Source organism: Benincasa hispida, chromosome 3 (genome assembly GCF_027475165.1).
Source record: "Benincasa hispida cultivar pf3 chromosome 3, pf3_genome.v1.1, whole genome shotgun sequence".
In the NCBI taxonomy this organism is placed as follows: Eukaryota; Viridiplantae; Streptophyta; class Magnoliopsida; order Cucurbitales; family Cucurbitaceae; genus Benincasa; species Benincasa hispida.
Window position 1 is genome coordinate 12,730,102 of NC_143480.1, and position 14,693 is coordinate 12,744,794.

General features: G+C 34.7%; 1 protein-coding gene and 1 pseudogene across 1 annotated transcript; both read left to right on the forward strand.

Annotated features, from left to right (window-relative positions):
- The first annotated feature begins 767 nt into the window (after window positions 1–767).
- LOC150037035 (uncharacterized) lies at window positions 768–4,579 on the forward strand (annotated as a pseudogene).
- Window positions 4,580–10,223: 5,644 nt separating this feature from the next.
- Window positions 10,224–11,824, forward strand: LOC120073024 (polyubiquitin). Its single transcript, XM_039025591.2, has 2 exons — window positions 10,224–10,275; window positions 10,539–11,824. Exon 2 carries the CDS (start codon window positions 10,539–10,541, stop codon window positions 11,682–11,684), a length of 1,146 nt encoding a protein of 381 aa, XP_038881519.1. The 5' UTR covers window positions 10,224–10,275; the 3' UTR covers window positions 11,685–11,824.
- Window positions 11,825–14,693: the final 2,869 nt, after the last annotated feature.

Below are 14,693 nucleotides of genomic sequence, written 5' to 3' on the forward strand. Positions count from 1 at the left end.
TTCTTGTAAACACAAGGCTCATCAATATTTTGATCAAAGCCATAAGATTTTATCGCAATATCAACTCTTATATTCCAAGATCGAGATGCTTGTTTCAGTCCATAAATGGACCAATTAAGCTTGCAAACCATTTTCTTTTGATCTTGTTCAATGAATCCTTTTGGTTGATTCATGTAGATGGTCTCTTCAAGATTACCATTCAGAAAGGTAGTCTTGACGTTCATTTTCCATATCTCATAGTCATAATATGCGGCTATGGACAAGAGAATCCTGATAGACTTTAACATGACAACAGGTGAGAAAGTTTCTTCATAGTCCACTCCCTCAACCTGGGTATAATCCTTTGCCACAAGTCTAGCTTTAAAGATCTGTACCTTTCCATCTACACCAATTTTCCTCTTGTAGATCCATTTACAACCTATAAGTTATAAAGCATGTCCAGTTTGCAATGTTGATACAAGCTTAATGGGACTAAAGAGCAAAATTTTTTATATGGGACATCGTCGGTATCTATCTTTAACTCAGGCTTGGCGCAAAAATAAGCAACATGATGGAAAACAAGAAATGCGAGCAGCTCCGAATATATTATCTGGACAAGATATTATAAATCAATTGAATTCAATAAGTTTCCTATGCTCGGTAAGAATCCCACAAAACGTGATAACAAACGAAAAAGGATAATTAGCTAGCACAATTGGACTAAAAGAAGCATTTTTTTCTATCTTCCTTATTGGAAAAATCTTAAACTACGTCATAAACTTGATGTGATGCATATTGAGAAAAACATATGTGATAATTTGGTGGGTACTATATTGAACATCGAATGGAAGACTAAAGACACCATTAAAGCTCGTGAGGATTTAGCTAACTTGAATATAAAAAAGGGGTTTCACATACAAGAAATCGAAAATAAACGTGTCAAGCCTCATGCATTTTACACATTAAATACTGTTGAAAAAGTAAACTTTTGTACATTCTTGCAATTTGTGAAGTTTCTTGATGGTTTTGCTTCCAATATATCCAGGTGTGTAAATGTGAATAAGGGAATAATCTCTGGTTTAAAAAGTCATGATTGTCATGTGATGTGTTGTAAATGGTGATGCGATTATGATATGAGTTGCGGTGATGTGTTATGCATTTCACATGCAAGTTTTTCTAATAAGACTCAAGTATAAATCTCACTAGGTTTCCTGGTAAGTCCAGGGTCAAACACAGAGATTACTGAATTAACATGCAACAGTAAATTTGATTCCTTTGCGATGGTGAAAATAAATAAGTTGATGGTGTTTTTGGTTAAGTAGATTTCCTATGCGACGGAGTTCGAGTAAAGAGTTGATGAAATCGAGAGTTACAATGAGTATGTCATAAAAGGGTTAAGAAGGGGTTTAGCTAACACTTTCTAAGGTTACGTACAAGTTATGGGATCATGCTACACACAAACAACAACATGTCATCTCTCAATGAAAATGCCATAATTCCTATTTCTAGGCCGCATGCGATGTATACGAAAATGTTGATAGGACTTATGTCTAAGCCTCTATTCTTGTCTATGTGATGATGAATGATGCACACATACACAAGGTGACCGCATACTATCATATCCTATTTCTAAGGTGCGTGCGACGCGTAATAGCAAAAAGAACTTATGTCTAAGTTTCTATCTCTTGCTTATGCAGTTATAATCTGACTCCCTCAAGCCTAGATTCTAATCTGACTCTCTCAAGTCTAGATTCTATCTTTAGACTACTCTCTCAAGTATCTCTAAAGGGTGAATGACGCATACATAAGACAAAATGATCGCATAAGTGTACATCTTAGGTCATGCTGGCTAAGTACTCATTCGAAAATTTAGCTACTCATGCGAAGTATGGAGAGATTGAACATAAGTTGAAATGAGATTTCCATTGTTTATAAATTAAATGCAGAATACAGAATAACAATAGAATGTAAAGATAAGAAGCCCGGTAGCAATGTCTTGCTTCCCGTGGCCTTTTACACTGTCTTTTCACTCCAACTCTGCCCAGATGAATATCCTTGCTTTCACATGTGTTGGTCCTCTCTCCTTTTGTAACGCTTCCCGACAGTCTTTCGACTTGTCCGGGAATGATCTCTTGGCGTCCTCTTCTTTTCGCCCGTCTCTGTCTTCTAAGTATAAGAATGATTATGAACAGACTAACGCTATTTATCTTCTATATCATCTACTTGTTAACCCCTTTTACAATGGTGGCTTCCGATATTTATAGAACTCAAGGTGAAACAGCTTTTATCTCTAATGATTGTAATGATGAACAGTCATTAAATCTCCTGCTCTGATGCACCGATTAAAGGTCACCGAAAGTTTAGTGTACTTGCTACAGTGTGGTGTTAACAACTTGTCAACTAAATTTGGATTCGATCGTCATCAGCTTTCCGTCCCATCATGATTTATTATGCTGTCACCTTGATGCGCAGTCTTTATGCGACCACCTTCTTGAGCAACTTCTCCGATCGCATACAATCGCATGACTTTGCGATTGCAATCTTTCGATGCGCGCGGCGCCTAATTCCTTAGATCGCAATTTCATTTGTGCCAACGCATTTTTCCTGCACAAAATAAGTAAATTAGCTACTTTTATGTGATGGACGCATGCGATCTCAATTTTCTCAGTTTAACGCTTTTGGACATGATATTATATATTTTTACTGTCACATTCCCTCATTGTTTTACTTATTTGTGCTGTAATAACGTGCATTTCTAACCGTTATCATCATGTTTTATTACAAAGACTTCTCCCACTTGGCATTCGGTCATATCTATGCAAGGATATTTATACAACTATATCAGAGTTGTCTAATTTCTTCCATGGTCTATGTAAAAAAACTTTGAGCATACCAAAATTAGAAAAAATGCAAGCTAATATAATACTCATCCTATGTAAGTTAGAAAAGATATTTCCACCAGCATTTTTTGACGTAATGGTCCATTTAGTTGTCCATTTGCCATAGGAAGCAAAAATTATTAGCCTTGTTGGATATAGTTGGATGTATCCAATTGAAAAGTATGTAAATTCTCTTATATTCTTTAAATCTCACGTTTAAATTATAGGCTTTTAATACATATGCTTTCGATATTATGTATTAGGAGTTTGTGATATTTGAAACAATATGTTAGAAATAGAGCTCGACCAGGAGGTTCAATTGCTGAGACTTACATCATAAATGGATCTTTAAACATTTGTTCTATGTCTTTACATGGAATTGAAACAAGGTTTAATAGAAGTGATCGGAATAATGATAACATTGATGATGATAAGAGCAATAGTGGATTATCAGTTTTTGCTGGACATATACGATGGTTAGGTGGTGGCCAATTTTGACAATTAACTTCTGATGAGTTAGAGAAATCACATTGGTATACTCTAAACAAATGTGATGAAGTGGAACCTTATCTTCAGTACATGACGCTTATAACACTCATTTTTATATCTGTAATATAAATGGAAAAATTAAACTAACTTACAAAGTATAGGGAGCATATGAGAGTACTTGAATTAAATAATGGACATGTTGATTTGCATAAGAGGCAATAACTACAATTCCCTACATGGTTCAAAACAAAGATACGCTCTTGAGCGTGATAATACCTCTAAGCTAGATAACTCTATTTTACCTAAACATTGTCTTTTATGATTAGGCCCAAAGGTTACATCGTGATAAAATGATATCCGATGATTTGTATGCTCTTGCTTGTGGTCCAAATGATTTTGCTCGATCTTATAATGGGTATATAGAAAATGTAGTTTGATTCATTAGACCACGCAAAATAGTGGAGTTACGGTGACTGGTGATGATGAATCTCGAAAAATCATTTTCTATGGTGAATTACATGAAATAATAAGTCTACAATACATTTGTATGAAGGCAATTAACTTTTTTAAGTGTGAATGGTATGATACCAGTTCACGAAAAGGTCGAATTAAGATAGCTGATAGCTTTACATCGATAAATACTCATTACCGATGGTACAAAGATGAGCCATTCATCCTTGTAAGTCAAGTTGTACAAGTATTCTACTTAGATAATTACAAACTTGGTAAAGACTAGAAAGTTGTTCAATAATTTCAATAGAAAAATGTGTGGGATATTTCAAAACTTGAAAGTGATGAAATAAAGGTAACTGTAGATGTAACCATACCTACATGTTATCCTCGAGTCGAAGATAATCTTGATTCACAAACATTTAATAGAGAAGATGTTGAGCCTTTGACTATTGAAGATCAAGTAGATTTACTTGTACAAAGTAATGAAGAAGATTTTGATTTCAATCATTCTAGCGATGAGTCAATGAGCACACATTCAAACACATCACTATGTGATGAAGATTATGACAGTGACACAGAAAACTATTTGTAAGGTTTTACATAACTACTTAAACTTACATTATATGTATATGAACCTTGGATTATTTTTTCTTTTATTGTTATGTTACAGGATGTCGTCGAGAAGTATTGAACCTGGAAATCATAGTAGGTCCACCTCAAATGTCTCACAAGTAAACAACAATAATGAGATTCTATTAGCGAACAAGAAGTTGGTTTGATAAATTCAAATGTTCAAGGTATGTTAATTTCTATGCATAAATATTCAAATTTCTTATAACCTTAAATATACTAATATTTCATATTTCTTATGAAGGATTTGGGACTCAAACAAAAGGCTAAGGAGCAACTAGAGGGGTTGCTATTGAGAAGTATGTCAAAAAAAATGGTCGCATTTCAATCAAAATTGAACTTGAAGATTAGAAACCTATTTGTAAGGACTCATCCAAGTTGAATTTTACCATTGGAAAAGAGGTACATGGAATAGTACCTCTTCAATATGATAAATGATCATATGTCTCTAGAGAGGTAAAGAGGGAGATAATAGACGGACTTTCGGTAAGTCAATTAGTTAATTGTATTTTTTAAAATACAAAATACTTCTTTTAGATAAATTGGAAACTAACAGGATTTGTTCTTCAATGTTAGAATTACTTCATTTTGGATTTGGATTACCTCGTAGTACAAGATTATCTTGAACATGAGATGAATGTACTACATAGAGAGTTCCATTATTCTTTACACAAAACATACAAACAGTATAACTCTCTAGCTGAAGTACGAAAATACTGCGAAAAACGAGTGGCAAGAGATTTAGATTGGAATCGTTTATGTGATCGATGGGAAAGAGAAGACTTTAAGCGCATCTCTGAGGCAAATACTAAAGCCTGAGTTGCTCTTGCATTCACTCGTAGAGGTGGCACTTAGAAGTTGGTAAGGAGTTAAGTGATATTAAATTAGTTAAGTACGGTCATTCTAATGCAAAGAAGAGATGGGTGAATAATGCGGCAAAAAATAAATAAGTAAGTAAACATTTGTGTTTATATATTTTCTTTCTTATTTTAGACCATAATAATGCTATGGCATATTTATCTTATAAATAATATGATGGCATTAAAAACAACTCCAGAAGAAGCAGATGCACCGATTGAAGATAGAGAAATCTGTGAACAAGTGTTGGGTAAACGGTCGGGGCATGTGAAGGGAAAAGGTTGGGGACCAAACCAAGAAATGCTAGGAATGATGCAAGTTATCAGCATGCTAAAGAAACAAATGCTCAAGTTGCACATTTGCAAAGTGTAGTTGAATCACAACAAGTCGTAATTGAAGAAATCTTAATAAGGTTGGCAACTCAACCCCCCTCCCCTAGTTATTTTGCTGGTCATTTTATAATAGTTTCTATGTTAATGAGGTTTGTTTACTTTTGCAATATTGAGCAAGTTTTCATATAATTTGTAATAAATTATATTTTTTGAATGTAATTATGTCCCCCTACTTCAATTTGTTATTCTAATGTGCTCACAAATTTCAATTTTTATATGCCAGATTTTATGTCTTGATGGTGACAAGCTAGTACGAGATTTCACAAAGTTCAATCTAAATGAAAATGCAATGAATTTGGGGATATTTTATATTTTTGTTTCAAATTGATCTTTTGTGCTTCAAATATACTTTATATTGCGATTTATGTTATGTAAACTTGTGATAGCTAGTGTTGGCACTAATTTTGATTGATATAACTTTGAGCTTATTTAGGAAATGATTGAAATAGGTTGATATTACATTGGGATTTTTGTCATCCAAACTTGTGATCAAGTTGGGTTTTGATGTTTGGGAATGAGTGCATCTTCATTTATAATTTTTTGTTTTAATTTAAAATGACTAATCAATTCTTAAAATGTTTAAAAGATTATTACATTTTAGATTTTGTAACAGGTTCACATATTAAATTGAGCATTATTTTTTTATTCAATAAAATACTTTTAGCGTGTTTTTTTACTGACGCTTGTCACTGTCGCAAAAGATGCTTGTAATGAGAGAACCAGAAATTCACATTTACCAGTAGTCTTATACGTCGCTAAAACTTAACTTTTAGAGACAAACTCTTCACGTCACTATATAAAATAAATAGAAACAAATTGTGCGTTGCGTTACTAAAAGTACGCTTTTAGTAACACTTTAGCGTCTGTAAAAGTCGTGTTTTAGTGGTGCGTACTAAAATACGTCACTAAAATTTTTAAGTACGCAACTACTACGACATTCACAACGACACGCCTGTACGCGTTGCTAATACTTTTAGTGGTGTTTTTTCGCTTTTAGCAACACATTTTATTCGTCACTAAAAGCTATTTTCTTGTAGTGATTTACACAAACATTTACAATAGATATCTAAATGTTGTCTTACTTTAAAAAAAATATATGATTAAAAATAGTTAATTATAATCTACTTAAGTCACAATCAAAATTTCATTAACTAGTTATAATAATTTCCATCAACCTCTAATAATTTTCATAATCTTTCTCAAAATTTTCATCAACAATCAAAGTCATCGATATTTTCATACAATCGAGAGATCAATATTTTACTCGAATATCTCGAACGTTGGGTAAAACCAACACAAGGACCGCCAAATATGTAGAGTAGTTGGACAACCCAACCAAGCCCTTTATCCTCTCAAAATAGAATTATTGTTTAATTATCCCTACCTATAATAATCTTTTCCATAATTGATAAAAAGTAATTTTTATATGAGACGAGACCTACATTATTTAATAATATGATTGCATCAGATTACGTGTCAATTATGTAACTTAATTAAAAAGGAAAGTAACACGTCTAATCAATAATTGTATTCACGCACGCGCCGCCTCTTCATTGTATGTCCAAATCTGTGGTCTGCCAGAAGATAAGGCCTCAACATAGGTTTGCAAAGAAGTAAACACCACTTGCTTTTATTTTATTAAATTTAATCAAATTAAAGAAACTTGGTTGTTTTGCAAACATTTTTTTTTCTTTAAAGGGGTTGATATTTTTTTTTTTTTTTTTGTAGCATAAGATTGGAGAATTCGAACGTCTTCTGATTATTTATCTATCAATATGTCCATATAAAATAGAGACTAAAATGAACAAATTGAAAATTTATGGACCAAATCAAATGCATCCATTACTCAAATTTAGAACTAAAAAAAAGTTTTTCCAATTAATTTCAAACAACTAAATAGACTTATATAATGGTAAATAGTGTTAATATTGTGGTATGCCAAGAGGCACGATAAAATTTGAAGATTGAGAGAAAAAAAAAATCTTAGCTAATTATTTTGTTTTATTAAAAAAAATTAATTAATCTGTTGAGAAAGTTAATTAAAGATGTACTAATATTTTCGAAAAAAGATAATTGCAAATGAACGTCATTAGCCGCCCATAGAAACACTGCGTGTTAGGGCCCGCGTCAAGAATCAAGTGAAAGCCGTGTCAAATATGTTTCATTTTGTTTTTGCTTTTTTGTTTTTTTGTTTTTTTCCAAATAGTTGTTCAAAAAATCTTATAATTTTTTTTTATAAATTACAAAATCCACCTTTAAAGTGGAATAGTAGTTGCAATTATACCATTAAACTTTCAATTGTAAAAATTAAGCTCCTAAATTTCTACGTGAAATTAGACATAATAGTAGAAATTGAACCCACACATGATAATATTTGAACCCTCAAACTTATACAAATGTTATAATTTATTTGATTATGTGAGTCATATTCAATTTAACTAATTTTAATATTCATATAAGTTTGAGGGCTTAATTTTGAAAATAAAAAGTTTAATGGTATAAATTGCGACTCTCACCATATTTTAGGGATAGATTTTGTAATTATTGTACTACAAACAAATACAAAACAAATGAAACCTTAAAAGAATGTTATATAAATTCTCAATATTTATAAAAATTGATAAATTATGATAGATTTGTTTCTTAGTTTAATCAATTATGTGATTTGTTACAATTTTACACTCATGAATTTTAATTCAATTGATGAGTTCTAACTTTTTAAAATTTTATATTTATATTTATTTGTAAATTAGAAACATATTATTGTTATTATTATTGAAGTGACATTAATAAAAGTTTAAAAAGAACATTTTAAATTAAATTGAAAATTTTTAATTACAATTAAAAATATTTAGAAATCACGACGAAGTTTTGATATGAATTAAATGATTAAAATATTATGATAACTTAAGTTTTTGGTTTATCATTTAAAATTAAATATCGATATTAATATCAAAATCGCAAGTTTACAAATACATCATGGATCAAATTAAAAGTTTTGAAGTGTAAATTGTAATGGACAAACAAGAATTAAGAAATGATGGATTAAATTATCATATGATAGTGCAATGGTAAAAAAACTCTATATTTCGCATGGGGCAGTCTTTGTGGGTTGTTTAGAGTGAGGTTGAGAGGTCTTGGTGCTTGAGGGTTATCTTGCGAAGTAGAGATAGATTCAAGCATCTAGTTCTTTTGATGGTCGACGATGGACGATTTTGTTTTGTTTGGTGGGATCCTTAGCTGCCGGAGGGTGCGATTTTGGATTCATATGGGTCTACGGTAGTTTATGATGCAGGGAGTAGTTTGAAGGTGCGGTTGTCGGAGTTCATGGATGGTGAGGGAGGTTGGAGGTGGCCTACAGTGTCTTGGGAGTTGCTTAAGATTTGAGATCTTATTCAGGCAGTGGGGCCTAGGGTGAGGGGGAGGATTATTGAGTTTGGGTGCCGGATGCTAGTGGTCGGTTTCTATCGATAGTGTGTGGGAGAGTTTGCGTCATCGTTGTCCTAAAGTGTCTTAGGCTGGTATTTTGTGGACGGGGATGGTATTCCACGTCACTCCTTCTGTGCGTGGTTAGTTATGAGGGACAGACTGGGTATGCGATATTGGTTGAGGAGTTGGGGTGTGTTGTCAGGGGGTGTCTTCTGTGTGGAGGAGGTGTGGAGTCGCGGGATCATTTATTTTTTGAGTGTGGGTTTGGGAGAGAAGTGTGGTCTGGTGTTGTGTCAATTGAGTTCGTCTTGTCGGGTTGCGGGTTGAGATGTCGAGTTGAGTTGGTTGTACCGAGTGGGGTCGAGTAAGGGGTGCGTAATAATTGGCGGCTGCATGGAGGTCAATCGAGGCCCGTGTCTACTATGTTTCACCTTATGGTCTCTATGGTTCGTGCTCAAGCTGCTTTTTGGCAAGTTGATCTTCTTGGTCTTATCTAGTGCATTTATGGTTGTTTCTTCTTTATGAACTTGCTGTTGTTTTTTGTTTTGCTGTTGTCCCTAGTTTATAGGGTTTTGGTTTCTTCTCTCTGGCTTTCTCCTTAGTGGTTTGGGAGTTTTAGTCTTATCTTGTTAGCTTTGTTTGGTTTTGTTGTCATGACTTTATTTCTTTGATGCCTTGATCTCGAGCTGTGAGATCCCTTTGTTGTTGTATAATAATATCACATATTCTAAAACAAAAACTCCATATTTCAATTTTTCCTAAAATAAAATCAATGATATAAATTACAATTCAATAAATATCTATATATATATTTTCAACTACCCCGCCTTTGAATAAAAAAAGGGAAAAAAAAAAGAAGTAAATATTCGAAATGCATTATTGGAGAGATTGCATGGTCTTTGCCCTTTGGCATCGTTCTTATCGCTTCCCATAGAGGGCCGTTTACCTCCACCACTATTTCCAACTTGTTTTGTAGCCTACCTAAATTGTTTGACACCTACATTACACGTGTCATCCATCTACTGGACCTTCGTCATACTATATTTTTACCGCACTGGCGAAATTGCCCTTCTCGTCCAGCTATAAATACAGCTCTTCGGCTCCATTTCCTTTCATTCAGTTTTCGTTAATTGTTCTTTGTATCGATCAAATTCAATTCTTTCAAGGTTCGTCTTTGATTTTCTTTCTTCGTTTTTTCAGTCTGCACTTGTTGTGATTTAGATGCGTTTTCTGGATCTTTGTTCTTATCACGGTTCTTCGTTTATGTTTCCTATCTCCCGATTTGAGTGTTTGAATGATATGATATTTGTTGGATAAGGATTGGGATGTTTGAGGCTTCTGATTTAGGGTTTTTGGTTTAGATCTACTGTAGGGTTCTTGTGATTTTCGTGAAAGGAGGTTTTAATTTTATGTTTTCCTTCTCTTGCAGATGCAAATCTTCGTTAAAACCCTAACCGGCAAGACCATCACCCTCGAGGTTGAGTCGTCTGATACGATCGACAACGTCAAGGCCAAGATCCAGGACAAGGAAGGAATTCCTCCGGATCAGCAGCGTCTCATCTTCGCCGGAAAGCAGCTCGAGGATGGTCGTACCTTGGCCGACTATAACATCCAGAAGGAGTCAACCCTCCACCTGGTCCTCCGTCTTCGGGGTGGCATGCAAATTTTTGTGAAGACCCTGACCGGGAAGACTATCACCCTTGAGGTCGAGTCATCTGATACCATCGACAACGTAAAGGCCAAGATCCAGGACAAAGAAGGCATTCCCCCAGACCAGCAGCGTCTAATCTTCGCCGGAAAGCAACTCGAGGATGGGCGTACCTTGGCCGACTATAACATCCAGAAGGAGTCTACCCTTCACCTTGTCCTACGTCTTCGTGGTGGCATGCAAATTTTCGTTAAGACCCTGACCGGTAAAACCATCACCCTCGAGGTTGAATCATCTGATACCATCGATAACGTCAAGGCAAAGATCCAGGACAAGGAGGGAATTCCCCCAGACCAACAAAGACTTATCTTCGCCGGGAAGCAACTAGAAGATGGTCGTACCCTTGCCGATTATAACATCCAGAAGGAATCCACCCTCCACCTTGTGTTGCGTCTTCGTGGTGGTATGCAGATTTTCGTTAAGACGTTGACCGGAAAGACCATCACCCTAGAGGTTGAGAGTTCGGACACCATTGACAACGTCAAGGCTAAGATCCAAGACAAGGAGGGAATCCCACCTGACCAGCAGAGGCTGATCTTCGCCGGAAAGCAGCTGGAAGACGGAAGGACTTTGGCTGATTATAACATCCAGAAGGAGTCAACCTTGCACTTGGTGCTTCGTCTTAGGGGTGGGATGCAGATCTTTGTGAAGACCTTGACCGGAAAGACCATCACCTTGGAGGTGGAGAGTTCTGACACGATTGATAATGTGAAAGCTAAAATTCAGGACAAGGAAGGCATTCCTCCGGATCAGCAGAGGCTGATCTTCGCTGGGAAGCAGCTAGAGGATGGAAGGACTCTCGCTGATTACAACATTCAGAAGGAGTCTACCCTTCACCTCGTCCTGCGTCTCCGTGGTGGTTTCTAGATGGTGGTGGATGTTGTTGGGTCTTGATGATTGTCTTTCTTTGAATGCTTTCTGAATGTTAATGGGTTGAAGATCTGTACTTGGAAACAGCGGCCTGTAGGCCCTATTATTGCTGTTAAATAAAAATTGATTTCTCGAAATGTTGTTTTTGTTTATGTGAATCTGTACTTTACTTTCTAGTGTAATGAACATCCGAATGGTGTATTGCATTGTGTGTCTTCATGGCTTTCTGATCATTCCAGTTTGTCTTTGTGTTCATGTGGGACGGTTTGATGCTTTTGAGTTTTGAGTTTTCGGCTCGACTCTTGTTCTACTTCATGCATGCTCTGTTTCCATAATCTGAGGATGCCTTTTAACTGCTCATGCTGGTAATTCCTTGTATATCAAATTCTGAAGACGTTAAGTCGTTTCTAACTGAAGTGATGGTGAGTAATTGAACTGGTATTTCAGCACTATTGACGACTAAGATTAACTGTTGTGAGGGATGAAGATGAAAGTGTGCTGTAACATTTTAAGCTGCAACACAAAAATGCAATAATGGGAATTTCTAAGGATGATTTTTATACGAACTGATAGAAACCTAAGATTTCCAGATTGGCTTGATAGTCTCATTATTATAAGGTGGTCAGTGAAAATTGTAATTGATCAGTGAAATTGTAATTGATGTTGAGGGTTAACATTCCTTGCCCCCTTGCCCCTTCCGTTTCTTTGTGTGAGGTTTTTTTGGAACAGTTGCATATTATTGACTTTATAGAGCCATTAGATCTTTTTCTACACTTAACTGTGATAGGAGCTCACTTTTAGGGGTTGTTTGAGAAGTGGGATAAGGGGTGTTAGGATGTGTGAGTAATTAAGGAATCGGTTCCAAACGTTCAATTTAAACATGGGTTTTTTTTTATTACATTACAGTATATAAACACATTACGGTATCCAAACGGTTAGCTTATATTGTTTCTGCATTGGGTGAGACAGAAAATATTGTTTCTGCATTGGGTGGACTGAGATTGATGAATTATATTATGCTTCCTTCACTATGAACTTTCGTATCCGTTTTGTTTGGTTGACAAAAAAGAACAGAGGGAAATGAGTGATGATTTAAGAATTTAAATCTACGAAAAAATATCAGTTGAATATAAATAATTTAAGGCATAAGCACTGTTGATGCAGCAGGTACGGTAGAAGAAAGCCAGATAATCTCAGGAGTTGGCCAATCTGGAATCTGTTAAACCTCCATGTTTATGGTAGAAGGTGCAGAAAAGAAATTCATTTCAGGCAGCAAGGATAAGTAGTTGTTCTTTTTGTGGTGATTGATATCAGTTATTATGTTTGTATTTTGTATTGTGTTGGGGTGTTAATAGTTATAGCTGCTCTCTGTTGGTTATATTGTTCTTTTCATATGGGTTGTTTGCACCGTGTTCTGTAGTTGTTTTTGTTAAGTGTGTGGGAAGATTGTGACCCTTTCGAATAGTAAATAAAGGATGCCTATTCAAATCACGAGGTTTTATTTGGTAGAAAATCTTTTGGTTCAGCCGAGGTGAAAATCAAATTTAATATTTACTTAGTTTATCTAATTTGAGTGACGGGTACATGTTTGAGAACGATTTTAAAACAATTAAAATATCTTCAATCTTGTACATACAAACATCGTTAAGGAAACACACATGATGTCCATTAAATAATTTAATATACAACAAACTTTACGAAATGTTTTTACGTTGAAGAAGGATTTTGTCATCTTTGTTCATCTCCTACTCATTTTAAAATCTTGCTTATTCGATAACCACTCTATTGTTTATTTCTAAAAAAATTATCAAGCAATGTTTCTTTTCTAATATTTCCACATTTTGCATAGAGGAAAAACATTCTGGAAAAGAAAAATAAAGTAAAAATAATTTATCTTGTGAAAAGTAACAATTCTGTACAGAAATTTGTAGTGTATAGCAGAAACATGTTAAGTACTTTTAAAAATGGAATAACTTTTTTATTTCCTAAAGTAAATAAGGAATAGGTTTTTCTTATTATGTTTTATATTGGAGTGATGTTTTGATGTTGCCATTATTTTACAACTTTAAACTTCTTGCCAAATTTGAAAAAATATAGTTCATATTATGTTATTTGTGCAAATACCTTTTTTTAAAGATAAGAAACAAGGATCCATTAAAATGAGAAGACAGTAAGCAGAACTTAAGGACAAGAGGTTGAAAACATCCCCAAAAAGGTTATAATAGCTTATCAATGGCAAAAGATCATAGACAAAGAGTAGTTACAAAAGAACTTCCTTTGGCTATAACTCCACCTAGCAAACATGAGCTGTTGAAGAACACGTAATTTTTTAAACACACTGATTTTGATAGAACGTCGCCATTTACAAGCTTATGACTTCTACACTCAAACAACCAGGAAATCTTGTAGAACTGAAAGGCACACATCACATCCAAAACAAAGCCACCAGAAGTCTTCAAGCAGATCTGGTTTATCCATTATATTTGCTAGAGCAGAAAAGCTCTAAACAATAGCTAATTGTCAAATAAGTTCTTAACAAAATTGACTATTTTTTCATTAAATCTATTTGGAGCTCCTCTTTCATTGGCTGGAAAACACCTAGATTTATCTGAAACATTCTTATTTTATGGAGTGAACCTGATTACATTGTTCTTGAGGTTATCCATGGCCTTTTTACTGTATCTATGCATCTTTCCTTGGCCGACGGATTTTCTTTTTGGCTTACTTCTGTTTATGGTCCTTTTGATGGTGTTTTTAAACCTGATTACTGGCAATAGCTTGATAACTTAGTTAGTTTAGGAGGCGATAGTTGGGTTATTGCTGGTGATTTTAATATGACTACATGGACTTGGGAAAAATCTCATGACCACTATGTTTCCTCAAGTATGTGAGCTTTCGACCAGTGGAAAATGGACTATCAGTTGCATGATATTCCCCTTAGTAATGGCCGGTTTACTTGGTCCAGCTCGGGTCGTACTTGGTATCTCTCTCTATTGGATAGGTTCC

Excerpts from the sequence above, each read along its gene's own strand:
- LOC120073024 (XM_039025591.2), top strand. The coding sequence starts at position 10,539 with ATGCAAATCTTCGTTAAAACCCTAACCGGCAAGACCATCACCCTCGAG.